The 22,588-nt window shown below is 35.5% G+C and overlaps 1 protein-coding gene across 1 annotated transcript; it reads left to right on the plus strand.

The window, feature by feature from the left end:
* Window positions 1-2,697: 2,697 nt before the first annotated feature.
* LOC148949882 (putative RNA-binding protein EIF1AD) lies at window positions 2,698-18,754 on the plus strand. The gene is made up of 3 exons (XM_089091354.1): window positions 2,698-2,806; window positions 13,017-13,234; window positions 18,365-18,754. Exons 1-3 carry the CDS (start codon window positions 2,720-2,722, stop codon window positions 18,615-18,617), a joined length of 558 nt encoding a protein of 185 aa, XP_088947480.1. The 5' UTR covers window positions 2,698-2,719; the 3' UTR covers window positions 18,618-18,754.
* The last annotated feature ends 3,834 nt before the right edge of the window (window positions 18,755-22,588 follow it).

A 22,588-nucleotide genomic window follows, 5' to 3' on the forward strand; every position in this document is an offset into this window, starting at 1 on the left:
GCACACGTAGCTGGTTTCGGGAACTGATTTCCAAATCAGCGCCGATTTTAAAACAAATCGGCGTCAATTTGAGCTTGAAAAGTTTTCTAGTTTTCGGCGCCGATTTACAAAATCAGTGCTGATTTTCATCATGATCATCACAGAAAAATAGGGATATAAATAAATAGTCAGCCAGAGTTATCTGTGGTGAAAGACCCCACTACTGAGCTGAGAACTAAACTTAGAACTAAGCTGAGATCAATCAAGCAACTATTAATGAGCTCCAGTTGACTATTTGTGTCCATGATTTTTTGTTTTGAAAATTTTGCGCATTAAATTTTTCTTTCAACAAATTTCTCTTACCGCTATCGTTAGTCCACTGATGCTGAAATCGGTTCCCGAGATCAACTACGTGTGCTTTGTCCTTGGAGGTGCCCACCTCACCTGCCAGAGTCTCAGGCAAGTGACCCTAAAATTGAAGAAGTGGAAATTGGCTCAGATTGCTGAACTGAGCGTGGGAGGGGGCCTATTTACCCTCCATTTTTTGGAGGGCACGCATCGTGATCTTTCTTTGAGCAAAACATGCAAATTTCCACCTTTTTGCAGATAGGAGCGTGAAACTTCTTTAATAGGGTTCTCTGACAAGCTGAATCTGATGGTGTAATTTTCGTTAAAGTTAATTAAAAATGCAAAATTCCACATTTTTGCAGATAGGAGTTTGAAGTTTCTTTAATAATGTTCGTTGATAAGCTGAATCTGATGGTGTGAATTTCGTTAAAGTTAATTAAAAAAATTTACAATGAAAACAAAATTTTATTGTTTAAAAAAAATTGAGTTGTGAGAAAGTCAAACATTGGCGTAAAGAGCGAGGCGTTGAGGAGGGGACAGCCTCTTTCATATACAGAATAATTTCTGTTCGTTTCAAGCTTTAAGGCCAGTCCTTACTTTCAGTTAAAAAAAACTTGTTTTTTTTTTATTTCATTTGTGAACGTTTTTTAATTAATGCAGGTTTTGATTTTGGCTCACCGTGCATGAATAATTAAAACGAAATTTGTATATTAATTTTACTTTTTAATTTGGTTAAATGGCTTTCTCGAAACTTGTTGAATTTTATTTACGAACGTTTTTATTAGTAATAAATATACGTAACTTACGAATTAACTTACGTAACGAACTTCTATATTTATATATTTTTAATACGTATGTTAGGGAGGTTTGCTCCCTAGTCAATACCTTGCTTTTCAAGCTAAAGTTCAAATTTTGTTCCAATTCTTTAAAAATGACCCCTTAATCACAAAGGCCGTTAATTAGAATAAATAGCTCTTATGAAAGTACTAAAAAAATCTTTGGCTTAAAGAGCGAGGCATTGACTAGAAGGTGAACCCAATCATATAGCTAATATTTTTTTGTTCGTTTTAAGTGTTGATGTTGGTCCTTACTTTCAGTTGAAAAACTTGTTTTTTTTATATTTAATTTTTGATTTTTTTTTAAATAATGATGGGAAATCCAGCGCCCCCTTCATAGCAATGTCCCTTGCCCCATGAAAACTTCCTTCATGAAAAAATCCTCCCATATAACCCCCGACCCCCCCCCACCCCCCACTACCAGAAAAAATTCCCCCTGAAAACTTCTGTATACTTCCCAATAACCAATACTATATGTTAACATTGGGTAAAGTTCATAACTTTCAGCCTTCCCCCTGGGGGCTTCGAGGGATCAAGTCATCCTAAAAGACATAGTTATAATATTTTCGACTATGCTGAACAAAATGGTTATTTCAAAATTTTGGTCGGGTGACTGAAAAAAATGAGCGTGGGAGGGGGCCTAGTTGCCTTCCATTTTTTTGGTCACTTAAAAAGGGCACTAGAACTTTTAATTTCCGTTCCAATGAGCCCTCTCTCGATGTTCTAGGACCAGTGGCTCGATAGGATCACCCCTGGGGAAAAGAAAACAAAAAACAAAAAAAAATAAACACGCATCCTTGATCTTTCTTCTGGCAAAAAATGGAAAATTCCACATTTTTGTAGATAGGAGCTTGAAACCTCTACAGTAGGGTTCTCTGATACGCTGAATATGATGGTGTGATTTTCATTAAGGTTCTATAACTTTTAGGGGGTCTTTTCCCCTTTTTTCGAAAATCAGCCAAATTTACTCAGGCGCGTAACTTTTGATAGGTAAGATTAAACTTGATGAAACTTGTATATTTGAAATCAAATTTGAAATCTGATTCTTTTGATGTATCTATTGGTATCAAAATTCCGTTTTTTAGAGTTTCGGTTACCATTGAGCCGGGTCGCTCCTTACTTACAGTTCGTTACCACGAACTGTTTGATACTGGTATACTTAGCATGGTATGTATATATGATTGAAAAATAAGTAAACCTGAACCAGTACACATACTGTAGTTTTGAACTACTCTTACATTCCATAAAAAGGCTAAGTTGCCTGAAGATATATTTTTCTTGGGAAAATTCTAGAAGGATATTTTTCCCATCTTAGAAATTGCTTAAGTTACGCAGATAAAACTTTAGGGAATGGATCAAAGGCATAATATATGGGGCATAGGCAAAACAGTCTATGTGGAGAAAACGTTTTCGAGTAGTTTCATTGATTGCTGACCTACTTTCCAGCTTGGCCATAAAACACGAAATGGAAAATTAATGTTTATAAATGTTATCTATGGAAATTTTTCGTGAAATCAGATGGCACTGCGGCAGATAAAATTTGAAAATATAAAAACATGACTTGTTTTGCCAAACAGAAATTTGTCATTGATGAAACCTTAAACGATTTCAGTCTCCCTGAGCCCGATGAAATCATTGGAAAAGTAGGATTATTTCTATATTTGAATGCGTTAGATAACTTTTATGTCTTAAGCTTACATATAACTGCATCATATTTGATTGCTAGATAGGCCAACACCAATGTCTGTATTCAAGCAAAAGAAATGTTAAAATTATATTGAATATCCAGTTGAGAGGTTTTGTGCTAAATAAGCTGAAGTATCTGTGTTTGACCACCTCTTGGGGAAACATGCCAATAAAATAGAAATAGGCCTAGCAGGTTAAGACCCCCTTGTCCTTGGATAGGCCTAGCGCTGAATATGGGACAAATACCATGTATGTTAATAAAAATTTTCCTTTTCTAGGTAAATTTTTATCAAATCATATTATTGACTTAAAAATAAAGTGAATATACCACTCAGTGCCTTTTTTATGCTCTTTACAAATATATATTTATATATTTGCACATTAAATATAATTAAGTATATATTTGCACATTAGGGGGGTGAGAGGAAAGTTTGGTCTTACCTCTCATTTGCATCAGAAGTAAAATTTACCCCCACCCCCCTAATGTGCAAATATATAGGCTAGCCTACCCTGAATTGGTATAAATAGGGGCAGGGGTAAAATTCATTTCCAACAAAGATGATTATTATATTTGGAAAGAGCATAAAAAAAGGCATTGAGTTGTTTACTTTATGTATACATATACAATAGGCTAATATGATTTGGTAAAAATTCACCCTTTTCTAATCATGAACAACAGGTTCTTGTATAAGTCTATGGGTCCCCATAGACTGAATTTTAGGGGGAGGGATCTAATAAGCACTTCCAGTGCTGTATAATTGAAATCTCAAGACAAAATATCATGGGCAGTGCAATAGCACTGCCTCAGTAAAGAGCAATGTGGGCACAATATATTGTTTTTTTTTTAAGACCAGGGCACTTCTTATAGAAAGAAATGTGATCGGAACTTCAAAAAAGCTCATGGAGGGCAACCCGCTCCCCCTCTCCCCTGTCAATAACGTCCATACACACATCCAATCAATATTTTGAGATAGCAATTATGTTCAGTGTAGTTTTAAGGTCCATAAATTATGACTTTGAGAATGAGCCCCCCCCCCCACAAACCTCAGTGCAAGGGTTGTAAGTTATGCTGTGTGGGGATATAAGTTTTTTTTTATAGAAACAGTGGTTGTATAAACCTCAGAGGGGGCTCATTTGATTTGTAATCAGAAGTTCTACTGGCCTTTTAACAGTCAAAAGTGATTCAAGGTCATCCAGCCCCCCCCCCATATATCAATCATTTCCCTAAACACATCTAATCATAATTTTTGAGATAGCCATTTTTTTCAGTATAGTTAAAAGGTTCATAAATTATATCTTTGAGGATAACTTGCCCCCCCCCCATATAGCTCTCAGGTCAAGGGTTTTAAGTTATGCCCTGGGGGCATATAAGGTTATTATTGAAATGATGGTTGTATAAACTTCAAAGAGGGCTCATTGGATTGGTAATTAGAAATTATAGTGCTGTTTTTAAGAGTCAAAGTGATCAGAAGGCAAATAGCCCCCCCCCCCCACACACACATCATATTTTCCAGAAATGCATCTGATAAAAATTTTAAGATGGTCATTTTTTGTTGTAAAAACTTCAAAAAGGGCTCAGTCAGTTGGTAATTGAAAGGGCTAGTGCCTTCTTTAATAGTCAAAAGTGATTGGAGGGCAACCCCCCCCCCCCACACACACACCCATCATTTCCCCAAACACCTCCAGTCAAAATTTTGAGGTAGTTATTTTGTTTGACATAGTTTAAAGGTCCAGAAATTATGTCTTTGAGGATGAAAACCCCCTCACAGTCCTGAGGGCAAGGGTTGTAAGGTATATCCCAAGGGCATTTAAGGTTTTTATGGGAACAGTGGTTGTATAAACTTAGGAGGGGGCTCATTGGATTGGAAGTTGAAGAGTCATTTTTAAGAGTCAAATTTACTGGAGGGCAGTTATACCCCCTCCCTCCCACATTATATTTTCCCCCAATGCATCCAATAGAAATTTTAAGATAGGCATTTGTTCAAAAACAGTCCAAAGATCTCATAACATGGCCTTTGGGGTTGACACAACCCCCCAAAGTATGGGGGTAAGGGTTTTAATTTATGCCCCATGGGGATGTAAGGTTTTTATGAAGAGGTGGTCTTGTGAACTTTAGAGGAGGCTCATTTGACTGGAAATGCATACTTTTAGTTCCATTTTAAGAGTCAATTGTGATGGAGAGAAAATAACCACTATTACTATCAATAAATAAATGAAACTCAAAGTGAACAGAAATTAGAATAAATAGCGGAGTCAAACTCAAAACAAGCAAAAATTAACATTAGTAGGGCTGATAACCCCCATCCCTTCTCAAGACCAGAACATAATTTGTGCTTTAATGAAAACAAAATATGTTTAAATGTTTTCACTTTTTTTTACTTAAATAAGCAAAAACCTTTTTTGCTCATTTTTTTAACCCATTTATTTTTCTTGAGGAATAAACATCAGTATAGGTATATTAAACTGACAATCCATGGTCATTTTTTTCAGTAAAGCCTAAGTTATGTTCTAGTCTTGAGAAGGCATGGGGGTTGTCAGCCCTAGTAATGTTAATTTTTGCTCGTTTTGAGTTTGAATTGGCTATTTATCATAATTTCTGTTCGTTTTGAGTTTCATTCATTTATTGATAATGATTTGCGGTAGTTTTATGCTTGGAAGATTATTTGACTTTATTTCTGCCCATTTTTGGCTTAACAGAGCTCTTTACTTTTCTTTGAAAACTTATTCTGTGGAAAGTTTTTAAATTATACAGATATATGACACCGTCTTTCAGCCAGGGGAGGGGCGGGTGCCCCCCCCCCCCTTATGGGTGCCCATGTAAGTCTAGGCTTTGTCCAGTACATAAGGAAACATGTTAAGAAAACAATTCTTACTTTGTAATATGCAGAATAATCCTAGTTAACACATTTTGCAGAGGGAGAACTTTCATTGGTAAATTTTTTGTTATTCATATTATTGACTTACAAATAAAGTAAACATACCACTCAATGCCTTTTTTTATGCTCTTTCCAAATAGGCCTATAATAACGATTTTTGTTGGAAATGAATTTTACCCTCACCCCTATATATACCAATTCAGGGCATATATCTGCACATTGGGGGGGGGGCGTTTGAACTTACCTCACATTTACATCAGAAATAAAGTTTGACCCCACTCCCCTAATGTGCGAATATATACCCTGAATTGGTATGTATAGGGGTGGGGGTAAAATTCATTTCCAACAAAAATGATTATTAGGCTATATTTGGAAAGAGCATAAAAAAAGGCATCAAGTGGTATGTTTACTTTAGTTGTAAGTCAATAATATGAATACCGAAAAATTTACCCTTTTATCTTCAGTACTCTCTTTGTATTTTCAGTTTTTCTGTCACATTTCTAAATATTTGCATCATTTGTAAGTCTTGAAAATTGTTTATAAACAAACACCCAAATGCCATCTAACCTAATTTAACCTAATTTATCACTATTTGCGTATTGACAAGTTTTTGTGAGAAATAATAAAATGGCACTGCTGGTGTATATGTGGCAATAATTAGGTGGCACTGGTGTCTGTTTGACAAATGCAGTCAAATCCATATTTATTTTTCAGAATTTTGTCTAAAAAATTATACAACAGTGAAAGAAGTAAAGATAAAGGTTCTCCTCCTGCAAATTGTGTTAACACATTATGAAGCAAGAATTGTTTTCTTAACATTTTGCCTTATGTACTACTGGAATCCTAGGCTTATACCAAATATTATGTCTTTAAGGGTCCATAAATGGCTTAAGATTCTCTTACCAAGTAAAATAATTATTATATTCAGAGAGTATAAAAATGGTATTGAGTGGTATTTTCACCTAATCTCTAGCTCAATAATGGAAATTTCTCCTAATTTGCAATGAGACTAAAATATCTACAAATAGAATGAGGTGTTTAACCACAAATATAAATTCGAAAATAGAAAATGCAGTCAAATCCCTGTTTATTTTTTAGAATTTTGTAAAAAAAAATTTATAGCAGTCAAAGAAGTGAAGATAAAGGTACTCCCCTGCATGTGTTATCTAGTGTGTTAATGTGTTTACTGGATTGTTAACTAGAATTATTCTTCATATTATTGAGTAAGAAATGTTTTATTAACATGTTTCCTTATGTACAAGACAAACCCCAGACTTACACCCAGGTGCTTAACCTTAGTCATGATGTGTATAGGTTTAGAAACTTAGGATTAGGCTAGTTGGGACTACCAGACTAGCCCACAATCTTGGAAAACCTGTTTTTCAACAATCAAATTTAGGCAAAAGTTATCATTAAAGCCTAGCTTATTTAAATGCAATTATTGTGGTTCACAACATGTCTTTGATTATATTTGTCTAAAATTAAGTGTGCCTGATTTAGATGCTTTGTTCTAGCTTTCAGATCCTGTGTTCAAGGTTAGACAGTATTTTGGAAGATTAGACTCAAGCTTAAAATCTATGTTAAGCCACTGAAATTAGGCTCCACTATTGACTTTCAGTGCATTTAAAATATTCAGCATTGTTCACAGATAAAATATTAAAGCTTATTATATTTGTATTAAGAAAATTTAGACAGTTTCATTGGTCAACCATCCAATCCAATTTTTAGGTGGTAAAGTGGGTATACGAATGGGCGCCCATAAAGGGGGGCAGAGGGGGGCGTCAGCCAACCCTGGCCAAATGACGCTGCCTCATATTTTTTTGGAGATTTCTATTATACAACTAGTCCCCAGTGGTCATGCTAATAAGGGAAGGTTGACAGCAGTGGGGGCAAAAATAGCAGCAGCAGCATACTGCTGGCACAATCATTGTTGACCACAAACATTTTTGATTTGATCAGTCTTTCTCAAATCCAAGCTTAATTTTACATCAGATCAGATTTAGAAGCTTTGCAATTCCCTGCCTGGACACTGGTCTTCTTTGTTATTCATCAAGAGAAGTAGAAATCTGGTATAAACAAAATGGCTGTGGTATTTCAGAACCCTTACATAATAGTTGAAATATCTAACAGCTATGTATTCTTAACAAAGTTAATGATCAAAATTAGTAGTATTTCTTCATCAAGCAACCATCACCATCGAGAAGAACTGTCACCATTTACATCACAGCTGGGTTGGTAGGAAAATCTTTCCCCTTAGCTTTCATACTATCAAACATCCAGAAGGGATTTGGAAGGTATATCCACTTTCAATCTAGATGGTTATGGTAATGAAAATCTGTGCTCTTAAATACAGACCAACCAAATGTTTTCTAGCCCATTAAGCTGGTGACAAATTGCCATGCTCGTTAGAGGTTCTAACTCCAACCCCATCCCTAACTGCACTGCCATCCTCTCACCCAGTGCTTTCAGTAAGCCCTGTGATTTTGCAGCCACTGTGAAATAAGATAGTCATACCTGAACAAGTACAGCCAGGTCCCAGAACCACCAAGAAAACATAACACTTAAAGGAAGAAAGAAGGGCAGAACAAAAGTGGTCACTGATACATCAGTGAAAGCTAAGATTGAAGCTATCTCTCCTACAAGGAAGGCAAAGAAGAGGTGGAAAAGAAAAAAATTGAAGCAAAAAAGCAATAAAAACAAAGAAGCAGACTGTGAAGAAATTTGTTGAGAAGACAGCACTGAGGGTAAAAATGAAACTGGAAAGGTTCAGACAGTGACTATTAATGGCAACTCAGACAGGTCTCTTGGGTAAGATAGCGAAAAGGAATGTGAACTAGTTTCGATTTGGGTTGGCAACTTTGTAAAAGTCATCTATGAGTGCCATTTAGGAGAAGGCAGAACCTACTCCAGAGGTCAGTATGACAACTATGAGTGGTGGGAGAGATAATGTGTGAAAGTGGCTGGAACAGCCAGATCATATCTACTATATGAAAGAGGATTTAGAATAAAAACCCCCAGTACTTGGACAGTGTGTAATCTTGGACAAATGTTTTGAAACAATGTATCTTCCCTAAACAAGGACAGCAGGTTCTTAATCTTGGACCTGATGCAGATAGTTAAGATTGGCTGACTACAATCTTATAGCCAAGTCTATTTAAATATGGTTACTCTTTTTCAGAACACATATCAGGGATTGAATCTGTCCATGATTGAGATACTTCAATTTAAGATCCTTTGTTCAAGATTGGGCAATAGCCTATTTTCCAAGATTAGAGTCAAGCTAAAAATTTGTAATTACAGTTAGGTCTACCAAATTGTCTTGAAATAGAGAGGTCCTTAAATCCCAAGTTCCTACATGGAATTTAATCTGGTGCCTGTTCAAAAGATAATTATCAATTCAATGCATGTGCTACAAGAACTAGGGTAAAGGTACGGATAGTTTGACAGTTCTTGTAAAAAAGCACTTTCTCTACTCCAGAAGGCTTAATTTAAAGACTTTTGGTTTGAAAAGTGTTTCAGTAGGTAGAAAAAATATCTACAAATCTAACTGTTTGATTAGAAATTTGAAGTTTTTTCAGAAAAGGGTACAAAACTCTGATTTTCTTAAATTGGAGCATTTTCACCTACAAATTTGACAGAACAAAAAAGTTTCCTGTTTTTGACATAAGTTGGAACCCTATTTGACACATGTCAAAACGGGTAATACTTGTGGGTGGATCCTAGTGGTTTTGACATGCCTATTCTTTTTTACTTTATTTCACTGTTTCTCTTCAACTTTTTTCATTCTGTAAATGTATAAAATACTATTCAGATAGTGGAAGCAAAAAACTAAAAAAAAAATTGTCTCAAGTATAGGGACGGAATTGGATAATCATATGGAGTGTAATCGTGTTACCTAGGTCTCTATAATATATTGTGTGATATAATAGTGTGACATAGGTCTCTTTATAAATGCTACCTGGAATGGCCCACTTTGTCTCAGCTTTAATGGTCCAGCAAAGATTTCTTTGTTGTTCACAGTTGAAGGGTTTTGAATTTGGCCATTTCAACATTAATCTACCTGTTTTATCCACTTAAAAAAATTTTAGTTTTGACTATCCTTTGTCTGAAAAGTCCAGAATTCTTAAAATATGCGTGTCCTACTTAATATCATTAGAAGTTTGTAACACCAAGGAGTTTAACATGTTCCATTAGCCTTTTGGGTGGGATAGGAGTTCCATGCTAATTAGGGAGGGGTTCAGAGAGAATCTCTCGTATTTTACAGCTTGGGGTATATTTGAAAGAAAACATGTATAAAATTTACTAAGAGAGGGTCTTTGTCAAATTTATTCTGTGATAAATGAATTAGGGTGTTGTGATCAACCAAGTCAAATGCTTAAAAATATGAACATAGCATGAGGCCAAGCGGCAGTTCCTCTGATGATGGAAAAATCTAGTATCTAGCATAAAATCAGTAAAATTACATTAAAAATAATTTTTTTATGTTGAATATTACTAAAAATAATAACCATCAAAACCTCTTGTTGTTGATAAAGTACCAGTAAATTCGACAACTATATTTTCGTCAGAGGACCCTTGATTGATCAACACCAATTATTTCTCATCTGTTTTATATGTTCAGTGAAGTTTTGACAGAGTCACCTATATTTCGACAGGGCCTGTTGCTGTCTGTTGAGAATTTCGACAAGGTTATTACAAGGTATTCTCAAAAGAAATGAATATCGCAATAGAAGCCAATATCTACATTTGAATTTGGCTGAAGGAACATTTTTAGTCAGTCTGATATTCCACTACATCAGACAAGAATTTTTGACACTTGGAACATAGTTTTGTCAATATAATATTAGCTGTCATTTTAACTTAATTTTATCAAGAAAAAGCCAATATGGCTACATTTTAGAGAAGATCAGATGTATCTTGATGCATTGGTGCTGATCCCAACTTTTTTTTGCCAAAAAAAAACCAAGTAATGACAGTTTGAACATACATAGCTAAAGAATTGTCAAAATCCAACTGAAGGCTGAAGCTGTATAGTAGTGAAAGCGTTCTATAATTCTATTAACTTGAAAATAAAATTCTTAACTACAAATGATGTAAGAAATAGCGATTGGGAAACTGCATTCGAAATGATTTAAACTCATTTCATAAAGACAATACTTTTTTTGTCAACATATGAAGAACTGTGTATATTACAATATCTGCAGTTGCACATTGCATCTATCTGGTTTTTATGTAAAGTAACAAAAGAGACGAAAATTCACGAACAAGAGAGTAGTGAAGAATAATGGTATGCAAAGTAATATTTGGCAGGGAAAGTCACTGGTGATAAATCGCTAGGGGTGGCACGGTGATTGCGTGATTTTCAGGGATTCGGGGACCCAAATTTTTTCAGGGTGACGCATACATTTTCGGGGAAATATCCGAAAATTCGGGGCAAGCCCTGCTTGATTTCTAATCAGGAAAATCGAAATAATAAACCAGACGAGAAGGAAAAGCTCCGACTTTGCGGTTGACGCAATAAAGAATTGCCGCAAAATTAATTTAAAGTCGACCGAACGCCGCCGCTTCTGCTGGAGGTGGCGCGCCGGTGGCGTTGCGACACTTCGGCGGCAGTCGACTGGGCCTCTCGTCAGTGGTGTTCGGTTGATCCGCCGGCGCGGCGCCGGGGTGTATATACATCAGTAGAATTAGATTTTTATGCTGATTTCAAATACATACGTTTATATATTGAGCTAATTTCAAATTATTAACTTTAGTCTTACCCATCAAAAGTTAAGTGCCTGAGAAAATTTGCCTTATTTTCAAAAAAAGGGGGAAACACCCCCTAAAAGTCATAGAACTTTAATGAAAATCATAACATCAGATTCAGCGTATCAGAGAGTCCTACTATAAAAGTTTCAAGCTCCTATCTGCAAAAATGTGGAATTTTGTATTTTTTGCCAGAAGAAAGATCACGGATGCGTGTTTAGTTGTTTTTTGTTGTTTTTCCCCAGGGGTGATCGTAGTCCCAGAATACCATAGGAGGGCTCATTCGAACGGAAATTAAAAGTTCTAGTGCTCTTTTTAAGCGACCAAAAAATGGGAGGGCAACTTGCCCCCCTCCAACGCTCATTTTTTTCCCGAAGTCATCCAATCAAAATTTTGAGATAGCTATTTTGTTCAGCATAGTCGAAAATCTAATAAATATGTATTTGAGGATGACTTGTTCTCCCACAGTTCCCGGGGGAAGGGCTGCAAGTTATGAACTTTGCCTGTTGTTTACATATAGTATTGGTTAATGGGAAGTTTACAAATGTTTCAGGAGGGATTTTTTCTGGTGGTGGGGGGGGGGGGTTGGAGGAAGGGGTTATGGAGGAGGATGTTTCCTAGGGGTAAGGGACATTTCTTTGAAGGGGGAGCCGGATTTCCCAGCATTATTTAAAAAACGATCAGCAATTACATAAAAAAACAAGTTTTTTTTCATCTGAAAGTAAGGAGCAACATTTAAAATTAAAACGAACAGAGATTATTACATATATGAGGGGTTTCGCCCCCTATTCAATACCTTGCCCTTTACGCTAAAGTTGTTTTTTAGTACTTTCAAAAGAGCTATCTATTCTAATTAACCGGCCTTTGTGATTCAGGGGTTTGTGATTCGAACAAAATTCGAACTTTAGCATAAAGAGCAAGGTATTGACCAGGGGAAAAACTCTCTAATATACGTAATAAAAAAATACGAATATAGATGTTCGTTACGTAAGTTAATTCGTAAGTTACATCAGATTAAAATTTCGAGAAAGCCATTTAGCCGAAAAAAGTAAAATTAATATGCAAAGTTTGTTTTAATTATTCATGTACAGTGAGCCAAAATCAAAGCTGCATTAATTCAAAAACGTTCAGAAAAGGGGCTGTCCCCTCCTCAACGCCTCGCTCTTTACGCTAAAGTTTGACTCTGTCACACAACTTTATTTTTTAAAACACTAACAACTTTAGCGTAAAGAGCGAGGCGTTGAGGAGGGGACAGCCCCTTTCACATACGGAATATTTTCTGTTCGTCTTAAGTTTTAATGTCGCTCCTTACTTTCAGTTAAAAAGCTTGTTTTTTTTTAATTCAATAGCTTAAAAGGTGGGGCTCTTAACAAGAAAAAAAAAAATACAGACTTGCCCTTTTTTTTTTTTAAGCATAAGCCTGAGATTGAAAAAATTTTATATAAATTATTATAAAACATTATTTTAAATGTCTGAAGTACTGTGACATACAATTGGAGAAATCGTTTACCTATTAGAATAATAAAGGATGTTTCTGTTCCAGATCGTCAAAGTAAGAGGTAATAACCTTCACGAGGTTATTGATGAAAGAGGTGAAGAGTATTTAGTTTCAATGCCAACTAAGTTTCGAAAGACAATATGGCTTATGAGAGGCGACTTTGTAGTTTTACATCAAATTGAGGAAGGAAAAAAGGTTAAAGGCGAAATTACCAAAATACTCAAGAAAGACCATATCAAGTACTACAGACAGCAAAATGTTTGGTAAGATCTTTACTTTAATACATGGCCGTATCCAGGGGGGGGGTTAGGGGGTTTTACCCCCCCCCCCCGAAATGTTTGGCTGACTCGTAAAAACATAACACAAATGGACATAAACAAATTTTTTATGCATTTTTTGTGTAACCCCCCCCCCCTCATTTTTTGAGTAAAATCCCCTCCGAAAAAGATTCTGGGTACATCCTTGCTTTAATACATACATCTACTAATTTCGTGTAAAATAATTGCATGATGATTTCTAATAATCTAGCGACCCTATAGAAGTATTTGAAACAGACGCGTGTGATCATCAGAAAGAGGAACGTCTGAATTGGACTTGAACTAAACACAGAAATAAACCAGTGGTATACAAAATTAGAAGTATTAAAAAGAAATAATACAAGTTAGAAATAAATGTTTATCTTAAGTACTATCTTTCTCTCTGAAATAAAGTTCATGTGAGTGGCCACACAGTTAAAAGAATAAGAACATCCTCAATACATGGTAAACGCCATAATGCTGACGTAGTTAATAATGATGTCATGTACCCTTTTAAAACGCCTTTCGTACCTACTGATGCCCCTGCATTTCTGTGTGGCATCAGTTCTAAATTTTAGAATGGCTATTTTTAATTCAAAATTCTCCTTCCGAAGGTGATAAAGGTAGCTCTGGTAGTAAGGGCCCCAAAGTGTGCAATTAGCCTGTATACAGCAGAGGCTTCATAGACACATTTTAATTTCAAAGTTGACATTCTGTACCTTTTCGAAACCAGAATCATACAGGGATTATACATCTATATAATTAAAGGGTCTAGAGCGCTGATTCCTAAAGTGGTCCGATAGACCACCAGGGTTCCACGGGAGACTCGATGGGGTCTACGAAGGTGCGATAAAAGAATGGGGATTCAGTATTCGTACGCAGGTGCTCACCACAATTTATCTGGTTTAGATAAGGAAGAACTAAAATTTGGCTTGATTCCACCTATCAATGTAGGCAGATAATGTTTTAAGAAGCTAAGCGACTGTTACTACTACTATTAATGTTTATATATTACGATTGTTATTATATTACGATGTAATATGATAACAATAATAGTTAAGGTGTAATAATTACATATTTGACCAAATACAACGTAAGAAAGTATATTGCTTCTTTTTATTTTTACCACTCCTAATGGGGAGTTTTCTAAATAAATTAGAATTCATTGGATGTGTGCTTTGAGTAGCTCTCAAAAAAGTTAAGTTGCTCTCAAAAAAGTAAAGTCGGATGGAATCACTTTTTTGATTGGTCAACTTTACTTTTTTGACATCGACTCACAGCACAATCCAGCAGCACAAAAGTAGTTAATTAACCAATCAGTTCTCTTTTTTTTTACTCTCGAAAACTGTTAGTTCGTGGTCGGAACTCACCCGCAACACAAATTTCCATAGTTAGATCTAATTTTAACACTTTTTTGTCAAGTACAAGTAATAAGGTAGAATTGTTGCAGGGGGTCCACCAGGACCAGCAAAATCTTTAAAGTGGTCTATGAGAAAAAAGCTCTGAGAGCCTCTGGTCTAAAGTAAGGTTCTTGCCCCTCCTGCTCCAAGTCTTCCACCCTCAATTTGCAAATATTTGTATGCTGTGCCTCTTCCATTCATGACCAATTGTGAGTTATTCAAGAGATGTTCCACAATGCCTTAATGTTAATCATTGAAATCTGCAAGTTACAATTATAACTGACCAGGATCAAAACATGATAAGTACTCATTTTATAAATAGAGTTTGATTCATAGAACAGACAATTGCAGAAGCTGGGCAGAGAGCTCATTCAATCGTAACTTGAAAGTTCTAGTGCTATTTTCAAGAGAGTAATCCGATCTAAGGGTAATCAGACTACCTTTTAACCCCCAAACTTCATTGCAACGCTACGTGGTATTGGACCAAAATTTTAAGATAGCCAATTTATTTGGAACGGTCAAAAGGCAAAAAATTGCCCCCATGGGTGACTTCAGCATTGGATATTCTAGCTGTGTAGGGGTTTGAGGGGTGGTTACACAGCCTTTCTCTGTTGTAATTGATATATGCTTTAAGTTTGATATCATTGTTAAATTTTAAGTTCCTTTTAGGCTCATTGCTTTATTCGTAATAATTTTTTCTCTATTAGATTAAAATTAAAATTTCTGAACCTTCAGGTATGCCACTTGAAATACAGTCGCACAAAAAAGAAGAAGAAAAACAAGAAGTCGAATAGAAACACAACATAAAAAGAAGCTTTAAAGTTTACAAGAGCTAAAATAAATTTAAACGAAGTAAACTAATTTCTGGGAGAGAAAAGCTTTGATCTAGCCTTGTCTAGCAACGAAACATTCTAATCTTTGGCCGGACTAGAAAATATGGGACAGCTTGAAACTTTTTATCCTTAATTCTATATATAACCTTAATTTTTTTCTACTTTTCGAGAGGGTCTTTGTGAGTAAAATGTGTTATTTCTTCACATGACACGAATTGGCGAAGCTAGTGCTGGTGTACACCCCAAGGTTGGTGCCAAAATAGAATTGGTTATTGATTGTCTATAATTTCTGTTAGTTAATTAATTTAGTTATCAATTAATTAATGTTATTCATTTATTTTGCCGCCAATTCAGGTTATCATGTTTCTTCAGTCAACCTAGTACTGCTATACTGTCTATCGCGATACTATTTTTTAACCCCATTCAGCGCAAGTTGGGTCGCTCAGCGTTTCACATATAGGCTAGAACTCCTAGTCTTTTCGATTTTTCTTGTTTGTTGTTCCAATATCAGTAGGCTAGGTATGACAACACTATCGGTTTCTATAAAAGAGTGAACACAACCCTCTCTCCTTCTTTTGAAGAGATATCGTAATTCGTGCCTGCAGGTTAACCCGCTCTTTCACAATCAGTAGGCTATAGTACTGCATGTGTTGAGTTACCATGCGACCCGTATATAGATGGCTGCAACAGTATTTTACTGATCAGTCTCTTATCTGTCCTTTTTGTCCCTAAACTCTGCGTAAGGCAGCCTACATACGGTGGTAAACATACCTCTCAAATTGGCTTTGTGGGGTTGGATGTTTTGCTTAACGTCTCCAAGACACCGTCGTCTTGGTCGATCAGTTGTGATTCTAGACAAACTCGTTTTCGTTTGAGCTTAAAGTGATCACGCAGCTGATAGTGTTTTTAATTTCTCTAATCAGTTCACTTAGTTCTCAGATAATTTTTTTTTTCATTGAAAAGCTCTTTTTGTTGTACGGAAATTCCATGGCCGTAGAAAAGTGCTTAAGTATTTAAATATCCTTTGGCAACATTCGCCAATCATGGTAACCCTTTACGTGTGACAGCTGCTTTGATAAAGATTTTTCGAAAGCAAGTTATTTAGAAATGGTTTTGATACCTGCTACATTTTGATAATGCCTGGAAATGTATTTTGTACAAAAATTGTCTTTGAATGGTTCAAAAGGACTGTCAATAGCAAAACCATGTGATGAATGAATGTATAGGAAATATTTCACTTGGCAAAAACCAAGTTGGAATGAAAATAGATAGAAAGAAGGTACAAAAGAATAAACATCAAAACCGAGAAAGTGTACAAAAGGAAATAATGGTTTTATTTTATTCCCATATTTTTTGATACATCTGAGTTAATAATATCAAAGTTGACAGGTAATATGACTAATCAAGCCTAATACAGAACTTAACTATAATATAAAAAAGGAGTGAATATCAAAAGAAAAAAGTAAAGAAAGAAAAATAAGCAAAATGGGGTTTTTAAAGGCCAAATGAAAATACTGACAAAACAAAACAAAGCCAATATTTCGAGGGGAGAAACACCTCTCTTCTTCAGTCCAAAACGGAAAACTATATTCAATGAGAGCGCCAAAGAAAAAAACAAAAAAATAAAATGAGGAAAGTCAATTTGAATGTGAAAAAAACAATGAAAGAAAAAAATAAAAAAAAAATAAAAGATGAATAAAAATCAATAAAAGCCAAAAAAATTTAAGGATTAAAACCAAATACCTAACAACAATAAAAGTGAGTCTTTCACCAATATCTGGGATTTGCTAACAAATTCAAAATTGAATCGCCATCGACGGATGCTAGTGAATAACTGAGAAATAAAAGAAAAACATTCATTCACTCAAAACAAAACGAACCAGCAATTGAATGAGTTGGAGAACTATGTCGCCTGATTCCTGATTTTAATAATTGCATTCCTTGCAGACACTCTTTAAGACTTAAGGGGTTTTTGACTTGTCTGATTAAGTGATTGGGAAAGTAGAACAAGGTTTATATCTGGACTAAAGTTTTGGCTTCTCTTTGGAGAAAACCGAAATACGACTCATTTATTCTTAAATCACCTGAAAGAAACCTTAAAGAAAATGGTGTGGTGTGGTGTGGTGTGGTGTATGGTGTGGGTTTTCAAAATGTGCTCCGCAACGGTTTTTTCTTCGGCATTCTTATTGATTATTCTTTTTCGTTTCGCGCTGTAGAAGAGAGGCGTTTGTCCCCTCGAAATATTCGCTTTGCTGTGTTTTGTCAATTTTTTCCTTTGGCGTTTAAAAACCCCATTTTCGCTCGTTTTTTCTTTATTTAAGTTATGTCAGGCCATTGTGGTTTAAGATATTAAAGAAAAAAGTGTTTGCCGTCTGTGAAGGAAAATATGCAACATGACCCTGTCATGATGTGTTCAAAACTATACCAGCTGTCCCTTATTAGACGAACAGTTCCCACCTTATAACTTACTCTTGAATTTATATTGCAAAACCCTATAATGAATGAATTTATGGTAAACGTGTCGCTTAGTAAAAACAATTTGAAGTTAAAATAAATAGTAAAAAAAAGGTGAAAAATATTGTAAAGTGCGAAAGATTGCCAAAGGAAATAAAAAAAAGGATTGTATTGTTTCTACCAACACTAAGTGTGTAACACGAATAAAAAAAATCGGAAGAATTTACTCTTAAACTACCAAGGAATACCAATATTGAATTTGACCCTTTTTTTCCTTTTATGATAAGAGAGCCAGTCAATATTTTCAGTATTGGTCAATATCCCCTGTTATTAGACTGTGTGTATGAGGAAGATCGAGGAACTGTATTTGCCATCCTCTCGACATTTTCACTAACTATATTAACTTTTAGGCCCAAATTTTTTGAGTCTGAAAGCCAGGATTCTGAAATTCTTAAAGAGCTAATCAGTGACACCAGTTCTCATCGAGAGAGGGGAAGCCAGTTAAACATGCCAACTGATCGAACTGATTGTTACAGATCAAATTCTGAGGACTCTGATTCCGAATCGGACAGTGAATTATTCCAAAACCCAAATAGACCACCTTTGGTCTATGAGAGCAGTGATGATAGTGATCCCAGTGAAACAGGTTCTGAGGAAGAATAAAAGTCGAGTAGCGTTGAGTATCTTGTCCAATTACCTACTCATGATTTCCACCAGGGCTGCTAAGTTGTCCAAAAAGAAGAAAATGTGGTTTTTGTGTTATGTTATTTCACCGTTTTAATAAATTGGCCTACCATTTACTCTTCACCAAAGAGAAATATATAAATGTAGTTTTATTGTGGGGTCCTTGGGGTCATAGGATACAGGGGATCACAAATTTTTCTTGAGGTAGCAGAATGTTTAGCGAGCATCTGTTAAAGTAAAATTTAATCCCAAAGAAACGTTTTGACGATAATTTTTTTTCATAGGATAGGGGCTTGTGTTCTCTTGGGGAGAGCTAAATATTTCTATTTACTACCTGTAACCTAGATATATTGGGAACTACTTATCTAGATGTCAGGTATGTGCAAAAATTGCGTAGAAGTGTAGAACTGCTGTTAAAATTAACTGTCTGTTCTATGTCGTATTTCAGTGCGGGATCCAGAGATGGAAGGGGAAGGGGCCGGACAAGGGTGCAGTTTACTGTGCGTAGTTTTCAATTTCTTCAATTTAAATGCGAATTAAATTATTTGTAATTTTAAAACAAAAAAGAAAAAGAAGGATGAATTTTTGAACTAAAAGGGTTATTAGAGTTCCAGGAAAATTTGGTAAAACATAATTTTTTTATATTAGATTCTAACAGGACTTGAATTTTACTTCGTCACAGTATTTCCACTATTTTGGAATCTTTTGGGGCTTTACCGAATTCAACGAATTTGGTTTTGGCGAATTTTTTCTGCAAGAAAATTGAATTCTCTGAAAAGTCTCCGAAAATGTCTCTTGTTAACATTTGTATGAAGAATCAAATTTTCGACTGTCGCCAAATGGAATTCTGGCCAGGAGAAAAAATTGCCATTCGAAGCTGAATCAGGAATGGTAACTATGATTCCGATTAAACTTGATAGTAAAAGTTTATTGCCAAAAGAAAATTACGGGTAGCCTGAAAACCTTTAACATGGTGTTGGGTCGAAATGAAAACTGTACCATTGGAATTGTCATTACAGGAAAGTTACAGTACCCCCACCTTACGTTGAAATTTAGGGAAATCCTAAAAAATTCGGAAATTTTGAAGCACCGCTTCATTAGCGACGTTTCACACCGCCGGATGAAAAAGAAAGTATTTTCATGTAGGCAAATTATATGATTCCTCTCTATTTGGAGCTGAAAATTTTAAATAATTCCTAAGACCACACTCGCTAAGCATAACGAGATGAGAAAAAACTCGAAAAGAAGAAAAGACGAGGATATTTACAGCCAGGGAAAATGAAAACGCAAATATTTCGGCCGAGACCTCCGCTCGACCGTCGTCAGTGCAAAAGTAAAAAAAACGTAAAAAACAACCACTAAAATAAATAAAAAAAAATCGTAAAAAAACACCGCTAAAATAAGTAATTATAACCCTTTCATCGTTACTTGGAAAGAGCCTTGCTTTTATTTCATATAAAAAATCATTTATTCTTTCTTTTATTTTGTTTACGATCTTTTTTTGTCGTTTTTTTTGCACCTAGGACAGTCGAGCAGATGTCTCTGCCGAAATATTTTCATTACCGCTGATTGTAAATATCATCGTTTTTTCTCCTTTTCGAGTTTTTTCTCATCTTGCTGAAAAATTTGTTTTTCTAGATCTAGACGAAAAAAATATCTGTATAAACCTCCGGTTTATACAGTAACAAATAACGCATTATTGGTATTATTTTTGAAGGGGTATTCAAAGATTTGTTAAATCTTGGGAAGACTGTAGAGCATTTCGATTTCAATCAGAAACACTAGCCAGAATTCCATATGGCAACAGTCGAATTTGTTTGGCAAAGTTTAATGTCTTTGTCATAAGTTAGATTTGATGAATCTTTTCTGATGTCATATTCTAAGAATCTTCTTCTTCTTGTTTAGACCAATATCGAAATGATTTTGCATAGTCTTATCTACGAAATCGAACTCTGGGTCCCGTGTTACCAAGCTGAGGTCAAATCCACTGTACCACTATAGGACATCATATTCTAGGAAAGTAATACACTGTAATAATATGTAAGAATAGTAATAATATATATAGTAATAATAATATAATAATAAATAACAGTAATAATAATATAAAAAAAGTAATAATATGTTTTCACCGATAAATTTCATTAATACAACAACAAAATGCACCATAACGAGGAATTCTGTGTTTAAGACAATGAGAGTTAGTCAAAACTAAGCGAGTTTTAAACATAGAACACGTGTAATCTCTTACTGATTTTTAAGCAAAAACGCTTAATTAGGCAAACGCTGTACATACACCATAAATAATAGGCACCCTGTATCGTTAAAGATTTCAGTCAAGACGGTTAGCACAACAGGGAACTTCCAAAGTTGTTAAATTATATAATGATACTTGTTTTTATCTGACTTTTTAGTGTTTTTTAAGCAGGTATGCTAGAATATTTTAATGCTTTATTTTGGTTTTCTTGACAGTTTAACGTCTATTAGTTAATATGAATGAAGAAAGGAAGCCTAATACAAAAACAAATTGCAATGAACCATGAATTCAAACATAAATCACGTATAAATCACCATAAATAAGAATAGGGCCCGTGGCCTCCTTTGACCTTTCTTTAGTAATTTTTTTTTTTATGCTGAGCTACAAAATAAGTGCTACCTTCACACATTACATTTTTACCATCGTAAAAACATATTTAAACATATAACATATAGTAGCTCAGAATTAAAGAAAAGATCCTCGTCTCTTCATCTTCTTGTTTAATTATTTAGAGACGCTAACCGATAAACTCGGCATAGTTTCAGGTGCTACAGCAGCTGGGATCGAACCTTGAATCCTGTAATCAGGCCAGGATTTACGTATATGCAATATGCCCACTAGGCCCGGGCCTAAAGGCGCCAATGCCAAAGGGTGCAAAAAACTCTGAGCGGTTTTTTTCTTAACAACTCGACTGATGTGATCTATCGTCAAAGTACCAGGTGCACTTTGCTGATGCACTGCCTGCCACAGAATGCACTGCACTGCCACAGAAAAGTGATTTTAAAGCAAAACAGGAATTCCATAGCCGTTTATAAACTGTCAGATTTCTCCTAAGAATGGCAGCTGAAAGCTCGGTATCACGTCTCTCTTGCATTACTTTTGGCACATAACTCATCAATTCCCTTCTCCGAATTTTTGGGGATTTCCCCGTAAATGTCTGTGACTCCCCGAAAAAAATTGCTTGGGCCTAGGGGCTCCAAATATTTAAGTCCTGTCCTGCCTGTATTGCTAAGTCAATTCATTTTGCCACCACAATCAATCCATTTTGCCACCACGGGGGGAAAAATCGGTCATTGAAAGTTTTCTCTGTTACTCTTTCAAAAGAAGATTCAACAAACACCTAAAACATAAATAAAAGACTAGCGGCAAATCAGATATGTGATTTGCCCGGTGCCGCGCCAGGTATAATTAAAAAAATCCCTTTTCAGCCCCGATTTGACTTCAAGTATAATAGTTCCGTATGTTAGGGGGGGGGGGGGTGCCCCCTGCTCTATACCCCACTCTTCATACTAAAGGTTTTTTTTGGCATTTTTAAAAAAGGTTCTGATTCTAATTAAACGACACTTGTGTTTCAGGAATCGTTCTTAAGGAATTGAGACAAAAGGTCGAACTTCAGCGTAAAGAGCGGGGTATTGAGGAGGGGGTGGCCCCCCTCATATACAAAATAATTTCCGTTCGATTTAAGTTTTAATGTTGTTCCTTAGCTTCAGTAGAAATAATTGCTTTTATCTTATTTCAGATCGTTTTTCAAACAATCACAGGGGATCCACCTCCCCCTCCATGGAAAATCCCCCCCCAAATCCTCCATTAAAAGTTTCTTTCGCGTAAAATACCCCCCCCCCCTCCGAGAAATTATCCCACGGATAATTCCATCCTCGCTGCGAATTCCCCCTAGAAAATTTCTTACATTCGATTT

The sequence above is a fragment of the Artemia sp. Qi Xiang Cuo genome, chromosome 7 (genome assembly GCF_049724085.1).
Source record: "Artemia sp. Qi Xiang Cuo chromosome 7, ASM4972408v1, whole genome shotgun sequence".
Taxonomy (NCBI): domain Eukaryota; kingdom Metazoa; phylum Arthropoda; class Branchiopoda; order Anostraca; family Artemiidae; genus Artemia; species Artemia sp. Qi Xiang Cuo.

Excerpts from the sequence above, each read along its gene's own strand:
- LOC148949882 (XM_089091354.1), top strand. The coding sequence starts at position 2,720 with ATGACTTGTTTTGCCAAACAGAAATTTGTCATTGATGAAACCTTAAAC. Across the intron at positions 2,807-13,016 it reads CCGATGAAATCATTGGAAAA|ATCGTCAAAGTAAGAGGTAA; the intron begins GTAGGATTATTT and ends TTTCTGTTCCAG. Across the intron at positions 13,235-18,364 it reads TACAGACAGCAAAATGTTTG|GCCCAAATTTTTTGAGTCTG; the intron begins GTAAGATCTTTA and ends ATTAACTTTTAG.